At 46.0% G+C, this 20,123-nt stretch overlaps 1 protein-coding gene across 2 annotated transcripts; it reads left to right on the top strand.

Annotated features, from left to right (window-relative positions):
• Nucleotides 1-9,753: 9,753 nt before the first annotated feature.
• LOC124233849 (carcinoembryonic antigen-related cell adhesion molecule 3-like) lies at nt 9,754-15,375 on the top strand. Of its 2 annotated transcripts, XM_046651103.1 has the most exons (3): nt 9,754-9,896; nt 10,790-11,149; nt 14,958-15,375. In XM_046651103.1, exons 1-3 carry the CDS (start codon nt 9,833-9,835, stop codon nt 15,020-15,022), a joined length of 489 nt encoding a protein of 162 aa, XP_046507059.1. In that variant the 5' UTR covers nt 9,754-9,832; the 3' UTR covers nt 15,023-15,375. The 2 variants fall into 2 exon arrangements, 1 of the variants encoding a protein (XP_046507059.1); XR_006887154.1 differs by lacking the exon at nt 10,790-11,149 and having other exon boundaries at nt 9,764-9,896.
• Nucleotides 15,376-20,123: the final 4,748 nt, after the last annotated feature.

Below are 20,123 nucleotides of genomic sequence, written 5' to 3'. Positions count from 1 at the left end.
ATGAGCATCCAGTGGGTTCTAGGAGTCTAGAGAGCAGTGAAGGACTGGAGAATGGAGGACACCATGAATGCCGAAAACATGTGCTGAGGGCATTTGGAGAATCGAGGAATGAATGGAATTTGATCATGGATTAGTCAGACTAGAAAAGGAATCTGGGATAGGACCTGGGGGAAGGTGGGGCATGAAGGGCAGGGTAGCGGTAAGGACCAAATAGAGGGCCAGACTTTTCCAGTCTCCGGCTCTGACCAGTTGAAACATGTACAGTTTGCTCCCAAAGTCTGTGATCACTGAGGAAGAGCCAGATCTCACCTTGTACCTCAAGAACTACTTCACCTGAGTCAACAAGTTAGTCATGCCCCCAGGGGTTTGTGTGTGAATGAGTAAGGCAGAATAGGAGCCTGGGGACAGGCTGTGGGGGGCAGATGTAGGGGAGGGGATTGTGGGCAGAATGAAGTTGGAGTGTATTGAGTCTTTTCCTTCTTTATCTACTAGTCAGAGTGAACTTTCCCTGAGTCCACAAGTTATGGTTGTGTGACAGCTGTCAATGATGGGTGGTAGATGTCATGATAGTCTGGGGACATGTCCTCCTCTAATAGAGGATGTGCCACTTCCATTTGTGATGTGTCTGCTCTTCCAATATGACCTTATGTTTGTGGGTATGATAGAAGCCATATCATGATGAGGAGTTCTGGCTCCCTGGTCACATTAAATCCCAGGTTCAGACTCTCCATCATTCCTGAGGACTAGGAACAGGTCAGGAGCTGTTTTTCTAATGTTGTAGAAGGCATGACTTTGCTCAGAACCCTAGGAATTTGGATGGAATTCTGTTACTAGGTCCTGCCAGAGGCTCCACAAAGCACCTTTCACCCTTCTAACATGGTTTAGATGGAGGTACTTGTGCATGAACTTGTTCTTTCCTCTGGACTGCGTGTCCAGCATGTCTCAGACTATTGGAGCCCTAAAACCTTCATAGTTGTAGTAGATGAATGAACAGTCACAGATGTGGATGGCCCTACAGCACATGGAACTCTCACATTTGGCTTAAATTGTTGATTACTAGAGCTGATCCTGCCACTGAAGTCATTGTCAACACAGACGTCATTGTCTTCTATCATCAACTTCAGCAGGCATTTGCTTCCACTCTTGGGACCGCACGTGTCTTACTAAGGCATGCAGAACACTTGTTATCTCCTGTTCATCATCAGCAGGAAATCTTCTAGTTCTCTCCATGCAGTATGATATTAGCTGTAGGCCTGTAGGTTTTTTATGACTTGAGTTGATGTAGAATTGTCTTGGAAGATGAACTCATCCATTTGCTCTGCTAGGCAGGGCTGGCTTCCTGGGCTTGCAATGTGTGCTATCACTTAGAAGCACCTGGGGTAAGATTAATGCTCTGCTTTCACCATCTTGGCGTTCTTCATGATTTTTTGACAAGAAGCCCTGATTTTCACTTTACACTCAGTCCTCCAACTTATGTAGCTGGTTCTGCCCCTGGGAGTGACCATGGGGGCATGAAATCCCTTTATAAATAAAATATTTGATCCTACTCGGAGGTGAACTTTGAAATTTGGCCACTAGAGGGTGGCACCAACACAGAGTAAACTGGAGGCTAGTGAAGAAAGAGGAGGAGGAATTTGGCCTTTTCTACTCTTTTTGTGTCATTATACATCTCTAACAGCCCCCAACCTCATCCCCAACCTCTGTAGCTCACAGAGGAAAGGTTACCCAGGCCTGATGGACTTCAGAGATTCAAATTTTGTACTCCACATCCAATGGGGGGAAAATAAATCACAGTTAGTTCATCCAAATTTGAATAGCATTAAATAGAAGTAAAATCCACACTGAATGTTGGTCTTAGGGAAACACTGGAGATATTGGGATGGGAAGGGGTTGTGTTATGGTGATGAGGATGAAAGGAGCTAAGTCCCCATCTTCCAGAGGAATGACCTTAGATAGTGGCTGAAAGTGAAAACCAGCAAGTTCCCTCAGAGCACGTTATTCAGAGATGACTTTGATTCTGTCCAGTGGAACTGTCGCTGTTTGGGGCAGATCTCCTCAGTGTGGCCCAGGCAGGAGAAGCCAGGACCTTCCTGTGATCACTCTGAACAGAACACAAAGAGACACTGGGTTTATCATGGCCAACTCCAGTACTGTCACAAATACAAGAAAGAGAACATACAATAGCTGGGAGCCAGGACTGGTTTTGCTCACAGTATGAATATCAGGAATAGAATAATAATTTCATGGTTCCAGCTGCAGTGGGCTGCATGACAACAAGTTAGAATATTCTTGGGGTTGAAGTTCATCCACTTCAAAAAGATATGCTCCCTCTTGGCAAGCCTCACACACCTGATTAAGATTCTTCCAAGAAACCCAAACACCTTAGGTCTTTGTCCCTATGACATAAGATGAGACTGACTTGTTCTCTCTGCTTTTGTTTTTTTTTGACATCAGGGGTATGGAATTAAAAAATTATAATCCTCAATTCATGACCCAGTTTCATTACCAGTCTATAAATGGCATGCTTTCCTTTTTTAGAGAACTATTACTTATTTAACTTTATTTTTATTTTTTACTTATATATTAGGAAGTAGACTCAAGTTGCAGCTTCCAGAAAGATCTCCAAAAGCAGGACTGGAGATTCAGCTTGCTTAAGAAGCTCTCTCTACATTTAGGATGAAAAAACTGGGAAATCAAGATGCTGTGCTGGTCTTGGGCCACAGCACCTCTGCCGTCTCTCGGTAGAGACAAGATTGGGACCCACTGGCTCCACGGCCCTGAGTGGCAGGATAGTCTCCATCTGCATCTTACAAGAACCACTTCCTTCTTCTACATCTCATGTGTGTGAATCTTTTGTCAGAGATTCCAGGAATTTATCAGACTTTGATGTGTTTTTCAAGGGGATTAGAAGAGAATTAGTTGAGTCAATCAAGTGTGACTATCCTGGATTTCATGGGTCACCTCCAATATCACATGTCCACAGCCAAGACCTAAAGGGTCTTCCCCCACTTCTCAATCTGATCCTCCCAGAGTCCTCCTCTTCTCAGTCAGGATCAACTCTATCCTCCCAGGGGCTCAGGTAAAAAATCTTGGTGATATGTTTGATGCTTCTCTTGCTCTCCTGCTAATCTGTAATCCACATTCAAACCCTCTACTCCATCTACAGAATATAAATAGAATCCAAACACTCAGGTCCAAACAACTCCTAAATGGGGTTATTGCAATAGTCTCCTAACTGATCTTCCTGCCGCCTCCTTGTTCCCGCTTCCCTTCTATCTATCTCCTCACAGTAGGATCTCTGAATCCTCAGAGATGAATTCTTTTAAAACCTAAATCAGGTCATCCTTGTAGTGCTTGAAGCCCTCCTGTCACTCAAATATCAACGTCCTCATCATCCCACCAACCCAAATTAGTGATACTCACAGTACTGGTCTGCAACAAGACAGGGAGTTTCCACCAGCAGGTCAAACAACTCAGTGCTTTCATGAAGAATGTCTTGCAATGGAGGAAATATCAGCTGAAATAAACAGGGCCCTTAGTAATGTTCTTGGATTACTTTCTGGTCCAAGCTCCTTGGCTCCTTGCAGATCACCATTTGGGTAACACTGTCCTGTACAAACTAGTGCCTGCCTACACTCTCAGATCACCCTCTTTATCCCATCTATTGTGGCCATAGTAGCTTCTTGACCCTCAAACAGACCAAGTAAGCTTCTGACACAGGGCCTTTGCATAGGCTGTTCCTTCTCCCTTGAATAATCTTCCTTCAGTGACCTGCATGACGCTCCTTCCCTTCCCATCAAGTCTTGTACAATGTCTTCTTGTCATGGAGGTTTTCCTGACCACCTTGTATTAAATAGAAAGATCTTGCCAACCCAGCCACTCTCTATCTACTTCACTCACTTCATTTTCCATTGGAGGACTTGTCGCCATCTGAAGTACTGTTTATTTCTTTATTTGCATTGAACCTCTCTCTTCACCAGAACACCAGCTCCCTGAGGCCAGTGACCATCTGTTAGGTTCATTTTTGTGCCCTGTACAATGACTGTAAGCCTGCACAGAATGTGTGCTAACTTTTCAGAAAAATTATTCTGTGAATAATTGCACACTGGGAATTGAGTGCATTCACTTCAATTTCACTGTCTGTAAATGTGGATGATTCCAGCCCTGTAAACGTGTAGGAATCATGTAAGGATGGACCTCAGTCCTGATATCTGTTACTAAGTACAAAACACCCCAAACTGAAAATAGCTCAACATTTGAAATTATGAGGGACCTGAAAACTTTATCATGATGAGAGATGCTAAATTTGTGCACAGGGGAGACAAAATCTTGGGTGAAGTTCTCTGTAAGAGGAACATGGGGTTCCCTGTGGAGTGTCTACCTTCTTGGCTTTTTATGCCTTTCCTCACATCATCCCTGTAATGACCCTGAGAGAGTCACATTGTTCTCATGCTCCTTTTACAGAAGGAAAACATAGACTCAGAATGGTGCTGTGACTTAAATACACCCATGAGAAACGGTGAGACTATTCCCTCTGTTATCTGCTCACACACACAAACACTACTTATATTAGACCCGTGGATTAGTGTCTGGCTTCTTTTTACTGAACATTATGTCTCTGAGATACAACCAAGTTGGCGTTTGAGGTCATATTTCTCTCATTGTCATTACTGCAAGGGTGTTGCACTTCCTCAGGATGACACATTTATTACAGATAGGATCATTGAATGTCTACAGGACATGACCTGGATATTTTGAAAGGAGGTCCCATCTTCTGCTGGGAAAGGCCCATTCTGGAATATTCCACATCAGCCCAGCCAAGGTCCAGGTGCACAGATCCTAAGTGACAGGGCCTTCAGGACCACAGGTTCATGGCCACTTCCCCCAGGGCAGGGGCATCTGGGTCCTGACTATCCAGCCTTCACTGACCGTCTGCCTGGAACCATCTCCCTCCCCAACGATTGGGCCCAGGGATTGTTTCCAGGTAGCCCGTCCAGGCTGCCACATCCTCCAATGGGAGGTTCTACCATGGGGTACCTGATGTCTGTCCGAGCAGCTTCACCCAGAGTAAATCTAAGGAGCATTTGAAGGCTGGGTGTTGAGGCAGTAAAAACACTTGCATTGGTCTCAGGTGATGGAAAAACGTCCACAGGAGCTGACGGAGGAGCATGAGAGCCCTCTAGTGGATGGTTCCTGCTAGGAGAAGTGCAAACGGGGGCCAGGAGAGTGGGCCATGTACTAGGACTAAGGTCAAGTTCAGGTTCAGAAGGAGGCATATTTAGGGGTGATTAACTGGCTGCCTGTAGCTCACCAGCTGGAAGACTGTGGTTTTGCAAAAGGTGTAACCACGAGTCACAATGACAGCACCAGCTTACACTGCAAAGTCACATCAGGGAAATACTGTAGATGTTGAGATGAAAAAATACGTGATAAGAAATATATATGCAACATCATTACATAGACTGCTCAGAAGTTCTTACCATCTTAAGAGGTGTCTTAGCAATAAATGCAAAGTAATTCTATTATCAGGAGAAATATATTATTAAGAAGAAAATTATATCATAGGAGTTTCTCTTTATTTTCAGAATCATATACCTTGCATCATTCCTTAGGTGCAAATCTGCACCCCAAAAATGGACATAGTTGGTGACTGTACAGTGTCAGGGTCTCATTGCCAGCACCTGTGGACTGACAGCACCGTACCCCCCAACCTGGGGCCCCTCTGTGTAGCACAGGAGCCTTTGATGCTCCCTCCTTAGGGGGAGGGGAGTCTTTTTAGTGTCCTCACCATTCACCTGCCCACTCTACAGTCTAGGCGAACTCTCTTGTCCATCTTGGATTTGATACTTAAATTATCCATCTCTGTTTCTGTCCTTCATTCATCCCAACATTGTGACAGGTGTAGGGGGTACGTTCTGGTCTTAGGGAGAAATGTGTCTGTCTCCAGAGGAAAGACCTGAAGAAATGGACAAAGAGAAATCACATTAGAGTTCACAGAAGATCTACAGGAATGCATGAAAGCTAAAACTCCTGAGAGTCCACATAAAATCCACTTTCCTGTGCTGATTAGTGGATGCTGGTCGGCTTTTGCCGTTTCCTTAAGAGAGAAACTACAAACGCGATGTTAACCGTGAACTAGAGAATAAAACATGCATCACAGTTATCAATAGAACTAAAATATTTATTTTTCCATAAAAGAGTATCCAGTGCATTATGTTCACAATGATATAAGATGCCCTTCTGTCAACAGGCTATCTACAATTTTGTGATCCAGTAGAAATGACTCTTTTTCCCTTTAAACCTCCAATAAAAAATTAGAGGTGGCTCCTGTGGCCTCTCCCAGATCCTACGTCTTGCGCCCAGCAGCAGGAAAAACCGAGGATCATGCTCCTCTTGTCCTCAAGTCTGTGGGGACACCCTGGACTGTCCCTGCACCCAGTGTCCCCATGTCCACTGGGCACTGATGGGCAGGTGCTGGGCTTGCCACCAGAGAGTCCCCCATTCTCTTTGTGGCTCCATCTCAACCAACACCAGAACCCTGCACTCTTCCCCTCTGGTTGTGTCACGGACATCAAGAAGTTCCAGAAACCAAATACTTACTGGAAAGCACTGGGCCAGCTCTCAGGCCTCAGGGGCAGCTCCTGGGTGGGCCTACACCTTGTGACCACTCACCAGGATAATGCCAGATGGACCCACCAGCCCCTCAGGTAGTGTTCCCTTAGGCTTGGAGGTGCTTTCCTACCAGGTGGCCCTGATCCCATCATAAGGCCCTTGTCTCCAATGCCAGTTTCACATGGGGTGGAGGGTTTGGGCAGCTTGGTGCCCAGAGCTCCCAAACCCCTGTGCCAGGGAGGTGGTGCTGAGGCCTCAGGTGGTGCCAGGATGGGAGAGGGAAGTTTAACAAGGAACAGGCAGTGAGAGCATAAGGCAGAGCCAGGGAGCTGGCCACTAGGATTAATCCCTTCCTTGTGCCCAGGGGGCACTCTGAACAGAAGCCTCCTCTCCAGAGGCAGTGTCTTCGAGGATGAGACCTAAACCAGACCAGATATCCAGGTGTCCCTGTCTGCACCCAGTAAGAGATGCTTAATAAATACTGGTAGAATGGATGAGGGAAACTACACAACAGAAGCCTGTTACCGTTCTGTGACATCTTGGGATCAGAGCACATTCCACGTAGACGCAAGGACACTGGTAGCAGCATGAGAGGAGGCCAGCAAGTGCCTGTGGCTGCCTCAGGGATTGGGCTTTACCCCTGGTAGAGTCATGAGGGAGGACAGGGTTCTCGTAACAGTCAGGTGTTGCAGCCTCTTTTGTCTCAGAAAATCACACCCCCTCCCCATCCCTACCTTGTGAGTGACTTCTCTCCCCAGAGGGCCTGGGCTGATAGCCTGTGTCCTTCCTCTTCTCACAGAGACCTGGCCTGACACAGACTTTACCTCCACCCCAGGTAAAGTTACCACCAGGGAAGTGAGAGCTGAACCCTGATCACAAAGGAAGTCAGAGGTGACTCCCTGTCCCCAGGGTACCTGGTCAGTAGGGACACAAAGCTGTGGTCCCCTAAAGACATCTCACCAGCCCAAGGTGTCCGGGGGACAAGGGGAATTTCCCATCCAGGATAGGACAGGAAATGCAGGACATGTGTGCTTCCATCTCAGAGGGGCTGAGGGTCCCACAGGGGGCTCCCCTCCTGTGACAGAGGATCCTGCAGGATTCCTAGGCTGAGTCTCCACATGCAGCAGCTCCAGGTCCTGGGTCCTGTGGGGAGAACTAGAGAAGACAACAGACAGGGACAAAATGACTCAGATGCAGTTGCCCAGTGCTGTGATAGGGGAAACACACGCCATTCTGGGGACCCTTCCTCCAAGCCTTGAGACTACTACTTGAGACCTCAAGAGACCACTCACTGAGCCCTTCCTTTGAAGCCTCAGGGTGAGAGACCTCCTCTTCACGCAGCACATCCACTAATTAGCACAGGACACTGGATCAGAAGTCCACTGGACAATGCCTATCCTCTCCTTGGGCTCATCCTGCACTGGGATAGAGTTGGACAAAGTGGACACACAGTGAGCAGGATGCAGGCTGATGGGACCCTACAGTGTGGAGTTCAGAGCCCACTTCTGTCCAGGGCTCAGGGCCAGCTCAAACCCTCTGGAACCAGGTCAGCATCCCTGGTGCAGACCCTGACATGGGCTGCGGGTCCCCTCATGACCTCCAGGGGGTGAAGTTGGGACACACAGACAATTAGCGGGAAATTAAAATTAACACATGAATGTGGCTTTGGCTCAGGAAGTGGAGAAGGAATCTGATTTCCATCCCTTGGTTGAAGAGATCCTTAAGGGCCCCTCATATGTGCCTGCTCTGTTCTGCCTGCCCCTTCTAAGGGCCTCAGAGGATCCTACTCTGTCAGGGGTCCCTGTAGAGCTCCCGACCCTCTCCTTGGCCTACCCTTGGAGAAGGCAGGTGACCAAAGGATAGTCAGACTGATAGAGGACAGAAGCCCCCAGGATAGTCTTGGAGGACAGGGACAGGCTCTGAGCCACAGTTCAGCCGACACACACAGAGAGGGCCTCCCTGAAACACACCCCTGAGGAGCAGGAAGCCCACAGCCACAGGACCTACGACCACCATGGTCCTCTCACCCAGGACATGTGGGAAATCTTCCCCTTCACATGCAGGACTACAGCTCCTTCTCAGACACATATACTTGGTGTTTGTTGCCATCATCCTGGCTGGTGACACCAGAGATAGAGGATGAGTCCCCTTACCAGTCATTGCTCAGCTTGTCCTTTTCTCACCACCAGAGTCATCTCTGTGACCTTCCTGCTGGGAGCAAATCCAACCTTCCCAGAGCATTTGAGGACACTGGGAAGACCCCGATGCCCAGCTGGGTTTCTGTGTCACAAACAGAAATAATCCCCCAGGTTTGGGGAATCCTGGGTCTCTGTGGGCTGCTGGCAGACCCAAGGACAGGACACAGGGGTCCCTGTCAGCCTTGGTATTGAAAGCGTGCTCCACAGGCCAGTGTGATCAGCATCACCTGAGAGCTTCTTAAACGCAGACTCTTGAATCCACCCCACCACTACTGGGTCAGAATCTGCATTTTATTAGAAAATTCTGACTCAGAACGGGAGAAGGGGAGGGGCTTCCCCACTCCGCAAAATGGTGTTCAGCCTGGCTGGGTACCACGAACCTGGGCAGCTGCTAAAGTAGTATTTTTAAGGTGTCATCTGGACATTCACAGTCTTTACCAAGATCCTCAGGTGATGCTAATGCACAGCGGGGGGTGACATTCCTGTGACAAGAGTTCAGAGACTGGTGTAGCCTCTGGGCTCCTCCTCTTACGGGAAAAGCAAGAAGCAGATGAGAGAGAGGGAGGGTGATTATGCAACCTGACCCGGGGCTATGGGGTCAGCCCAGGACACGATGCCCCAGACTGGTGCTTGCCCAAACAAGAATATGTGTGTGTGTGTGTGTGTGTGTGTGTGTGTGTGTCTGTGTATATGTGTGTGTGTGTGTGTGTGTGTGTGGTTGAAACTCACTGCTGAAGAAGGGAGGGGAATCAGCAGTTCCCAGAAAACAGAAATAAAGATAAGAGGGAAAGAAAAGCTAGGGACAAGGGAGGCAGGAATGAGGTGAGGCGGGAGGAGGGTCCTGGGCAGAGACTCCACCCCTGCCCACGTGACCTGGCAAAGCACTCCTGCCCCAGGAGGAGGCTCAGCACGGAGGGAGGAAGCACAGCAGAGCTGACGCCCGGTGGGCAGCAGTGCTTCCGAGCGTCTCTGGAGCCCAAGCTCTTCTCACAGACGGAAGGACAGAGCAGGCAGCAGACACCATGCAATCACCCTCAGGCCCTGCTCACAGAGGATGTGTCCCTTGGCAGGCGCTCCTCTTGGCAGGTGAGAGGGGATGATTCCCTGAGGGTGGGCTGGAGATGCAAGGACGGAGACTGGCTGGGGATTCCTGGAAGGGACAGGGCTTGGAGAGGGGATGGAAGGCTTCTGTTTGGACATGAGGGGAGAAGACACAGGAGCAGAGCAAAATGGGGGAGGGGACACAGCAAAGGAAAATTTCATAATCTGGAAGTGGTGAAGGGCAGGAATATCCCCATTGTTCTACCTTTCCAAGTTAGTTATCACTAACCTATAATTTTTGAAAATTGATAATAATAATAATTTCTTTGAGGATGACACCAGAAAAACCTTAACTAGGAACCCCTGCCATTGTCCTTCCCCACTACCCTTAGAAATTGGCAAATAAGCACCAGGACATGGAGGGCCCTGGGCACACGCATTCATTCATCCACAGGTTTTTGCAGCCTGTTCCAGGCACTGGGGGAAAAACAAGATCAGACAAGTCCCTGCCCTCAGGAGCTCACATTCTCTGGGGATGAGGAGAGAGAAGCAAGAGATCTAGAATGTGATGTCAGGGACTGACAATGTCATGAAGGGAACAGAGCAGGGAAAGGTGAGAAAATGAAGATGGAGGGTCTTTAGAGCAGGTGGTCAGGGAAGGCATCTCCCAAGGACACCCATAAAAGTAAGCAGGGTGCTGAGGACAGTGAGGGAATGAGCCAGGAATACCTGGGGAAGAGTATTGGAAACAGAGGAAATATGTTCAGAAGGGCTGAAGTAACGGTGGTCATGCTGCTGACCTTGACCAGTAGGAGATGTACATACACACATACTCCAAATCTAAGAGAAGAAGAAACATGCTCAGGACCCAGGGCCTCATCTTTCCATCCCAATACATAGATCCAAATATTGATTGATCTCTCTCTCTTTCCTCCTAGTCTCAATCTTAGCCTTCTGGAACCTGCCCACCACTGTCCAGTTCACTATTGAGTCGGTGCCGAACAATGTTACTGAAGGAAAGGATGTTCTTCTACTTGTCCACAATCTGACTGGGAATATTCTAGGCTATATGTGGTTCAAAGGGAATGGAGCACGTCCACATAAACAAATTAAGTTTTATGATGTAGACACAAAAGCATTTTCCACAGGGCCTCTAGCCACAGGTCGAGAGACAATGTACCCCAATGGATCCCTGCTGTTCCAGAATGTCACGACGGAGTACGCAGGAAACTACACACTACTTGTCCTAAAAAGATCCTTGATATATGAAGTAGGAACTGGACAAGTCCATGTATACAGTGAGTGATTCTGATGTGGATTAAGGCTGCCCCAGCTAGAGAAGCCCAAGGTGACCTGGCCTACATGCCAAACTATATGACCCAGTGGACTTTTTTTATGGTATGAATTAGGACCGCCCCAGGGAGAGAAGCCCGGGGCATCCTCACCTGCATGCCGATCTATATGGCCAGATTCGTATCTAAAGTTATATGACCGCACAATAACCAGACCCCATCTGCACTGAAATCATTTAATGACTTTTTACATCATCTTTTCTTTTCTCCAGTAAAAATAAGTCACGTACCCATGCCTTATAAAATTAGCCCTAACCCTCAACTCAGGGCAGCAGCAGAAGCTCTGCCTGCCCATGGGTCCTGTCCCCATGCTATTCCACACTATTCTCTAAATAAAAGAGCACTACTGCCAGATCTTGAGAGTCTAAGAAATCTTTCTTTCGACTCCTCGGCTCACTGACCCTGCATCAAAATCACTTATTTGTTTCCTGATGTGTTGAGGTCAGTCCCACTGGAGTATAATGGAAAGGACTTTGTAGTCTCACTCCCCACCCTAAACCTGCAGCCAGCCCAGGGCCCACATGTAACTGACTCTCAATTACTTTTTTTTTCCTTTGTTTTTGCGGAAGATTAGCCTTGAGCTAACATCTACTTCCAATCCTCCTCTTTTTGCTGAGTAAGATTGGCCCTAAGCTAACATCTATGCCCATATTCCTCTATTTTTTATGTGGAATGCCTGCCACAGGATGACTTGATAAGTGGTAGGTAGGTCAGTGCCTGGTATCAGAGTGAACCTCGGGCCGCCGAAGCAGATCATGCAAACTTAACTACTGCACCACTGGGCCGGCCCCCTAACTCTCAATTGAGTTTGATAAAGGATGGAGGAATGAAAGGTGAATGAATGAGTGAATAATCCAATTTTCTTCAGAGACTGGAACCTGGATGCAGAGTCCTTAGACTTTTGACCACACAGGAGCAGGTCTTTGAATCTCCAGGGACTGAGGCCTATGTCTCAGGGCTTTTACTGCTCTCTAGAAAAATATTCCTCCCCGCAATTGGTCTGAGACCCTGGGGTATTAATCATAATTGTGGCATAAGGAAGAATTTTAAGTTCTCGTCAAATTTCTATCTCCAACCCATGAAACACAGATGGTCCATAAAGGCCAGATTTGCAGCAAGTTCAGAGACGGAGGAGACATTAAAGACCAAGGGCAGAGATCAGGTTCCTCTGCCAAAGCCAGGAAGCTCCTGCCTGGCCCCTCACCCTTTTCTGGATCATTCTTTGGATTCTCTGTATCATTTAGGGTCACTGACTCATGTAAATTACAGTCACCTTGGAGGATGTGATCCATATCTTTGCCCTGAGGCCTGAATACTCACCTGACTGCCTCACTTACTCCTGGTGCTCATGTGTTGTTTATGGTCAAACCACAGACCCACCCTTATCCACCTCTAGGAGAACCTTGAAAATGGTGCCTCTGAGAAAACACACCTCAGTCGGTGATGGAGAGGTGTGCAGTGGGAAGGAATCATCATTGGTTGGCCAGGCAATCAGTTGGTCAGTGAAGAACCAGGAGAGGCATGGAGGATGTAATTGGGACCCAGTGGTCTCTGATTCTCCTCCTCTGTCTTTCAAAACCAAACCCCGCTAACATATTGACACTTGAGAAAGTCAATGGTTTCTCCCAGACGTAGAGCAGGTGACTTTACACTCTCTGAGAGCTCAGAGCCCAATGCATTTGTCATGAGATACACAAACGTGCCTTGCTCTTTTAAGGACTCTGGCTGAGTGGTGAGAGATGCCAACTCTGATTTGCCTATTTTTCAATCAGGTCATTTGGTTTTGTTGTTGTTGTTGTGTTTAGCAGTTCTTTGTATACTCTGCATATGGACCCCTTATTGACATATAATTTGCAAGTTATTTTCTCCCCTTGCACAGGACACTTTCACTCTGTTGATTGTGTCTTTTAATGAACAGAAGGTTATCATTTTGACAAAGTCCAATTTATCCCGTTTTCCTTTTTTTGCTTGTGTTCTTAGTGTCATATTCAAGAAATCACTACCAAATCCAATGTTAATAAGCTTTCCCCCTATGTTTTCTTCTGAGTTTTAGGTCTTACTTTAGGATTTGGTCCATTTTGAGCTAAGTTTTGTATATGGTGTAAGGCAGCAGTCCAGCCTCATTCTTCTGCATGTGGAGATCCAGTTTTCCAAACTGTTTGTTGAAAAGACTGTCCTTTGTGCAATGGATGGTCTTGGCATCCTTGTTAAAAATCATCCAATCACATATTTGAGGATTTATGTCTGGATGTCTATTGTATTCCACGGTCTATATGTCTGTCTTTATGTCAGTGCCACACATTTTTGATTCTTTAGCTCTGTGGTAAGTTTTGAAGTCAGGAAGTGTGAATGCTCCAATTTTGTTCTCCTTTATAAAGATTGTTTTAACTATTTGGAGTTCTTTGAATTTTAGGTTAGGTTTTTCTATCTCTGCAAAAATTTCATTTTATTTTATTAAGGATTATATGAAATATGTAGATAGTTTGGGGTATGTTGGCATTTTACCAGTATTACTTCTTCCCTTCCATGAACATGGATGTCTCTCCATTATTTGTGTCTTCTTTAAATTCTTTCAGACCATTTGGTAGTTTTCCATGTGCACATGTTTCACCTCCTTGGTTAAGTTTATTCCTAATTATTTTATACTTTTTGATGCTATTCTAAATGGAATGTTTTTCATTTCTTTTTTGGATCGTTCATTGTTATTGTAGATAAATGTAATAGATATTGAGTCTTAATTTTGTTTCCTGCAACTTTGCTTAGTTTATTAGTTCTAATAATTTTTTTTTCTGTGTTTGCGTATGTGTGTGCATATAATCTTTAAGGTTTTCTACATATAAGATTATATCTTCTGGAAAAAGAGGTCATTTTTCTCCTCCTTTCCAATTTGCATGCCTTTTATTTCTTCTTCTTGCCTCATTGTTGTGGCTAGGTCTCCTGTTTATGTTGAATAGAGGTAGTGAAAGCAGCATCCTTGTCTTGTTCATGATCTCAGAGGAAAGCTTTCTGTGATTCACCATTGAGTATGGTGTTAGCTGTAGCTTCTCATTTATGACTGTTATTATCTTGAGTAATTTCTATCTATTCCTAACAGTCTCTGTCTTTTGTTAAAACTCTAGCTACTTCTCTCTAGAGATTTTCTTCCCTGTGACATTCAATCCATAGGCCAGGAAGTAGAAGTCCTATTCAGAATGAGAAATCCTTTAGATTAGAAGCTCTCCAGGTCCTAAGGTTGTGAAGATTGAGCAGGGCCATCCTCATTCTCTAATAAATTATTTAAAGAGCAGTAAATGCCTTCCAAATTTATCTAACATTCTCTTGGCCCCAGAGATAGACAAAGCTAGCAAGATTGTCTCCTCCAATAAACACAGAATTGTATATAGGGAATGTAGCCTGTTCTTTTCTGAAGTCAAAGAAAGTTCTAGGAAAAAACAAATTAAAGTTCAGGACAGAAAAATTCTACCTGGTGATGAGCTCATAGGACCTGTTGAATGAGAAGAATTTCCTGGTGCTGATACTGCAGAGATGTCCAGGGGGCCTGATTAGGGGTCATCTGAGGGTGATATATGGATGAAAAGGGGAGATGGTGCCCCCTCCTTATGGATCATCACCTGAACCAAAACACTTATCCTTCTGCAAGGGTCAGGGCCATCACTGGGTCACCTTTACAGAGTGGCTGAGATTTCTGAGGAAGGAGTGTGACCCCAGGCCCCAAGCCAACTCTAAGTCAATCATCTACTCTATTTCTCCACAGATCCAGGGTCAAATACCTCCATTGGAATAACTGTAATACATAAAGACCCCAGTTACAGAGCCTAAGGAACCTGTGGTCCTCACGTGCCTCACAAATTATATTGGGATCTCCATCCAGTGGTTCTTCAAAGACCCGTGTCTGCAGCTCACAGAGAGGATGACACTATCACAGGACAACAGCAGCATCACCTCACACCCCATTGGGAGGGAGGATGCCAGGCTTATAAGTGTAAGGTCTCCAACTTGGTCAGCTCCAGCAAGAGTGACCGCCTCATGCTGGATGTGAAATATGAGTCTGGCTCTCTTATCCTCCTCTATCTTATTAAACTCTAGAAAGAATTTTTTCTCTTGCCTGTAAAATGATGATCCTGAGGCACTTTTCCAGTAGAGTTGTTGTAATAGTCAATGATTAAAGTGGAAATTCCTTAGAAGACTTGCATTCAGTCAATAAATGTTCAACAATGTGAACTGACTTTGTCATTATTGTTGGCTTAAGGTCACTTTCCACTCCAGAACCCAGCTCTTGTTGGTCTCAGTTGCACCATCTCTACAGTGGAATGCCAGGCAGTGGTTGTGCAATGAGGGGTGGGAACCCATGATAAGGTCTTAGCAATCACAGCTCTATCCCTCCTCCAGGGGGAGGAATGGATGGCACCTGGACTGTGTCATGGAAAACAGGAATAGACAGGAGGACATTCATGTGGGTATCAACACTGATCTTTTTCTCCCCATCTGATTCCTCTCAAAGAATTCCTAAAGTCTTCCTGAATATCCTTATTTTCATGGCAATAGAGTTATTTGTGCGTATACAGTATGACTCTGTTCTCCTTGTTACTAGGATATTATTGGAAAACTTGCTGGTAGAATCACTGCTCTGACTCAAAATGTCCTAATGGAAAATGATGCCCATGGGATCAGATATGACCCTTACTTTAATGAACAAGATTGACTTGTTGAGTATTTTGGGGATCTGGAGAACAGAAGATGTCACTCAAAGCTATAGGGATGGCAGGTGAGTCCTGATGTCCAGGCTTCTTAATGTCAAGAAGCTGTTAAAAGTCCCATCTGAGGTTCCTTAGGAAACCCTGCATCAGAGGAAACTATGTGGTGAGTGTGCAATCCCATAGCAACTGTGCAAATAGTCAGGCCAAATGGAGTGAGAGCAGCCTTGTTTTAGGATCAAGAACAGTCTTCCTTGGTGATGATCTTTGTTCAAAAGGAAGGTGACTGTTGGAGAACTGTTGTGTTTCCGAGGAAAAGTCCAGCAAGCACAGCCTTCTGATGGGATTCTACCCATGTTCAGTGTCTCTCAGCTATTTTGCACCTCTGTATAAATTGCAGGGAACCGATGGAGGTGTAGACTGAGTCTTGGCTGATAGAGATGGAGTTGTGTTTCCCTCTCACTGTGCAGAAAGCGCTTTGCCATGACCCAGAGACTCGATGTTCCCCTCAGACTCACTCAACTTTATCGCGATCTTCCTGACTCTAGGCCTCTGGCCTCCATTTTCTTAGAGCATTGCCTTTGGAAATGTAATTGAAATCTGTAAATGCAGATTCTTTCTCTGCCTTTTTGAAATGTATATAATATCTCTTTGAAATTCTCTTGCCAGTTTTAGGATCCAGGGAATGACTTTCTCAAGGGCCTGTGCCCATCCCTTGAAATGTAATCCTCCTGGAAGATACTGCCACTAGCTCCTAGACTGAGCAAGGGCAGAAGATTAACTACCTTCTGTCAGAATTTTAGGAGACATTTTACTTTTCTTTTTAGTAAAGCTGATTAGCAAACACAAGTGCCTATTATTCCCTCTACCTGCTTTTAAAATCTCTGCAGCCTTTTATTTCAGGGGTTGAGATAAATTTCTCTCCCCTATTGCCCTGGTCTTGAATAAAGTCTTTCTGCCTCTTTAACTTTGGTACATATTTTACTTTGACATTAACTGCCTGTAAATGATCCTGTCATCTTGCACACAGTGTCAATCCTCACCATTTTTTCAAATCCTCTAATTTCTTTTCTTATCTGGCTACAACCCTCAAGATGGTCATTTCCAATTTTCATCCCTCTCTTCTCATTTGGCATTCACAGCAGGAGATGATCTGACTACATAGATCTTTCTGGGTACCAAGTTGCCTCCTCTACAACCTTTGTCACCAGGATATGAGAATAATTATGAACTAAATGTACATGAATTGAGAGACACCTGGACCTCACCCCCCTTGCAGCTGCCCTGACTATAACAGTGTCCTTATTCCACACACACTTTCACCTCATCTTCAAGGAACAAGATCATGTAGATATTTAAAGATATCTTGTCATAAAAGCCAACAACTACAGTAGACAAGCAGATACTGGCCACATCACCAAACCCCATGTCCACACAGGAGCATGCTGTCCTGGGCCCTCGTCAGTCTCAGGCTCAGGCCAAACATCTGTGTCTTCGTTTCTTTGCTTTCTTCATTGCTTTTGCAAACTCCATGTGGCTATTGTAAGGAGAGTCCACAAACAGAACCTGGGAAATGGTAAATAGAACCTGTCCTTTGGTTCTGTGTCATTTCCTCTCCTTTTGGCCTCTGGGGTATTTGGCTGAATCCTTGGAGACCTGGCAGTGAGGTGGAGTGTAAGCGGAGGTGGGCATTGAGGGGTGGCAGGGACGAGTGGTGTCTGCACAGAGTATGGGTGAGAAATAGTGAAGCCTGTGTGGGGTTCAGGGGCGTTAGGTATGATTTAGGATTAAGAGGATCTAGTGGGGCCATGCAGGAGGGATCTTTTTGAGGGGCTCCAGGATGGGGTATGGATTCTGAGTACAGGAAAGACCCATATGTTGAGGGAGGAACAACTTGAGCTGTTTCAGTGAAGTTGGGGTGCCATCATTCTAGACATGGAGGTACGTGAGGGATGAGACATAGGCTTAGTGAAAAAGGATAAGATTCTTGGAATTCTGATTAGTGCCCAGACACTTTGAACAAAGCAGGGTGCGAGATATATAAGCTGAATGGGACATGGGACAGGGGACAAGAGGGAGATGAGCATCCAGTGGGGTCTAGGAGTCTAGAGAGCAATGAAGGCATGGACAACAGTGCATAAGCATGAATGCAGAAAGCTTGAGCTCAGGGCATTTGGAAAATCAAGTCAGGAAGTGAGTTTGTTCGTCGGGTAGTCATACTAGAAAAGGAATCTTGCATGAAGCCTGGGGAAAGGTGGAGAAGGCAGGGCAGGGGTGGCAGTAGGAACCAAACGGAGGGCCAGATTTTTCCAGTCTCCAGTTCTGACCAGGTGAGACATGTGCAGGTTCCTCTCAAAGCCTGGGAGCACTGTAGAAAAACCAGATCTCACTCTTGTACCTTGAGACCTTCTTCAGCAGAGTCAACAAGTGAACCACGTCCCCAGGGGGGTTGTGAGTAAGCGAGCATGAATAGGAGCCCAGGGAAAGGCAGGGGAGGGCAGATGTTGGGGTGAGGACTTGGGGCAGAATGAATTTGGAGTGTGTGGAGCCTTTTCCTTTTTTGTCGACTAGTGAGTCTACAGGTGAGAGTTGTGTGACAGGTGTGAGTGAGGAGTGCTAGGTGCCATGACAGTATGGGCACCTGTCCTTCTCTAATCCAGGACATAGCACTTCCATTTGTGATGCATCTGTTCTCCCCACCTGGCCTAACATTAGTGGATGTGCAGAACCCATGTCATGATGAGGAGTTCTGGCTCCCTGGTCATATTCTTCCCATATTCTGACACTCTAACTATCCCAATACCTAGGGGGAGGTCAGGAACTGTTTTTCTTTTGCTATAGAAGGTATGGCTTGGCTTCAGAAACCTAAGAGTCTGCATGGAATTATCTTATTAGGACCTTCCAGAGGCTCCACAAATCACCTTTAATCCTTGTAACATGAGTTGGATGGAGGCACATGTGCAGAATCTTGTTCTTTCCTCTAGTGGATGTATCCAGCATGCTCCAAACTATCGGAGCCTTAGAAACTTCATAAGTGTAGCAGATCAATGAGTTGTCATGGATGCAGATGGCCCTACAGCCCGTGGAATTCCTCCAACTGGCTTAAGTTGTTGATTACTAGAGCTGACCCTGTCTCTGATTTCATTGTCAACACTAATGTCATTGTCTTTGGTTACCAATACCAGCAGACATCCACTTCCACCCTTTGGAGCATATCTGTCTTAATAAGGCATTCAGAATGCTTGCCGCTTCCTGTTCATCATTAGCAGGAAATCTTCTAGTTCTCACCATTAAGTAGGATATGAGTTCTAGGTCTGTAGGTTTTGTATGACTTGAGTTTGGCATGGAATTGACTTGGAGGATGAACGCATCCATTTGCTTTGCTAGGTGGGCTGGCTTTGTGGGCTCACAAGGTGTACTATCACTTAGTAGGCCCTATTGCAGGTTTAATGCTCTGCTTTTGTCATCTTGAAATTCTTCATGATTTCTGAACAAGGAGCCCTGATTTTCACTTTACACTGAGTCCCGCAACTCATGTAGCTGGTTCTGCCCCTGGGAGTGACCATGGGTGGATGGGCTCCCTTGGGAAAAACAGTTTGACCCTATTGGGAGATTCACTTTGAAATTTGGCCACTAGAGGGTGGCACCCCTGCAGGGTAACCTGGAGAGGTGTGAAGAGAGATATAGAGGAGGTTGGCTTTTTCTACTCAATTTGTGTCATTAAATGACTCTAACTGCCCCCGTCAACCTTTACCTCTGTAGCTCACAGAGGGAAGGTTCTCCAGGCCTGACATACTTCAGAGATTCAAATTTTGGACTCTGCATCCAAGGGAGAAAAGAAGAACTCACAGCTAGCTCTCTCAAAGGAATAGCGTTAAACAGAAATCATAAAGTCCACACTGAGTGTTGGTCTTAATAAAAACCTGGAGAGATGGAGATTGGAATGGGGTATGTTACGGTGATGGGGAAGAAAGTAGCTGAGTCCTCATCTTCCAAGATGGATGACCTCGGATAATGCCTGAAAGTGAAAAATCAGTAAGTAGCCTCAGAGCATATTATTCAGAGATGGCTTTGTTTCCATCCAGAGGAGCTTCTGCTCTTTGGGACAGATCTTCTCAGTGTGGCCCAGACAGGATAAGCCAGGGCCTTCCTGTGATCACTCTGAAAAGTGACTGTGAAACTGGGCTTATCATGGCCAAGTTCAGTGTTGTCACAAATAGAAGAAA

Source organism: Equus quagga, unplaced genomic scaffold, assembly GCF_021613505.1.
Source record: "Equus quagga isolate Etosha38 unplaced genomic scaffold, UCLA_HA_Equagga_1.0 262_RagTag, whole genome shotgun sequence".
NCBI classification, from domain to species: domain Eukaryota; kingdom Metazoa; phylum Chordata; class Mammalia; order Perissodactyla; family Equidae; genus Equus; species Equus quagga.
Note: the sequence above shows the minus strand (reverse complement) of the source record. Positions and strands in the feature narration are given on the sequence as shown.

Bases quoted from the DNA above. Each gene is read 5' to 3' on its own strand.
- LOC124233849 (XM_046651103.1), top strand. From the start codon at position 9,833: ATGCAATCACCCTCAGGCCCTGCTCACAGAGGATGTGTCCCTTGGCAG. The intron at 9,897-10,789 runs GTGAGAGGGGAT...CTTTCCTCCTAG, and splicing joins GCAGGCGCTCCTCTTGGCAG to TCTCAATCTTAGCCTTCTGG. The intron at 11,150-14,957 runs GTGAGTGATTCT...ATTTCTCCACAG, and splicing joins TGGACAAGTCCATGTATACA to ATCCAGGGTCAAATACCTCC.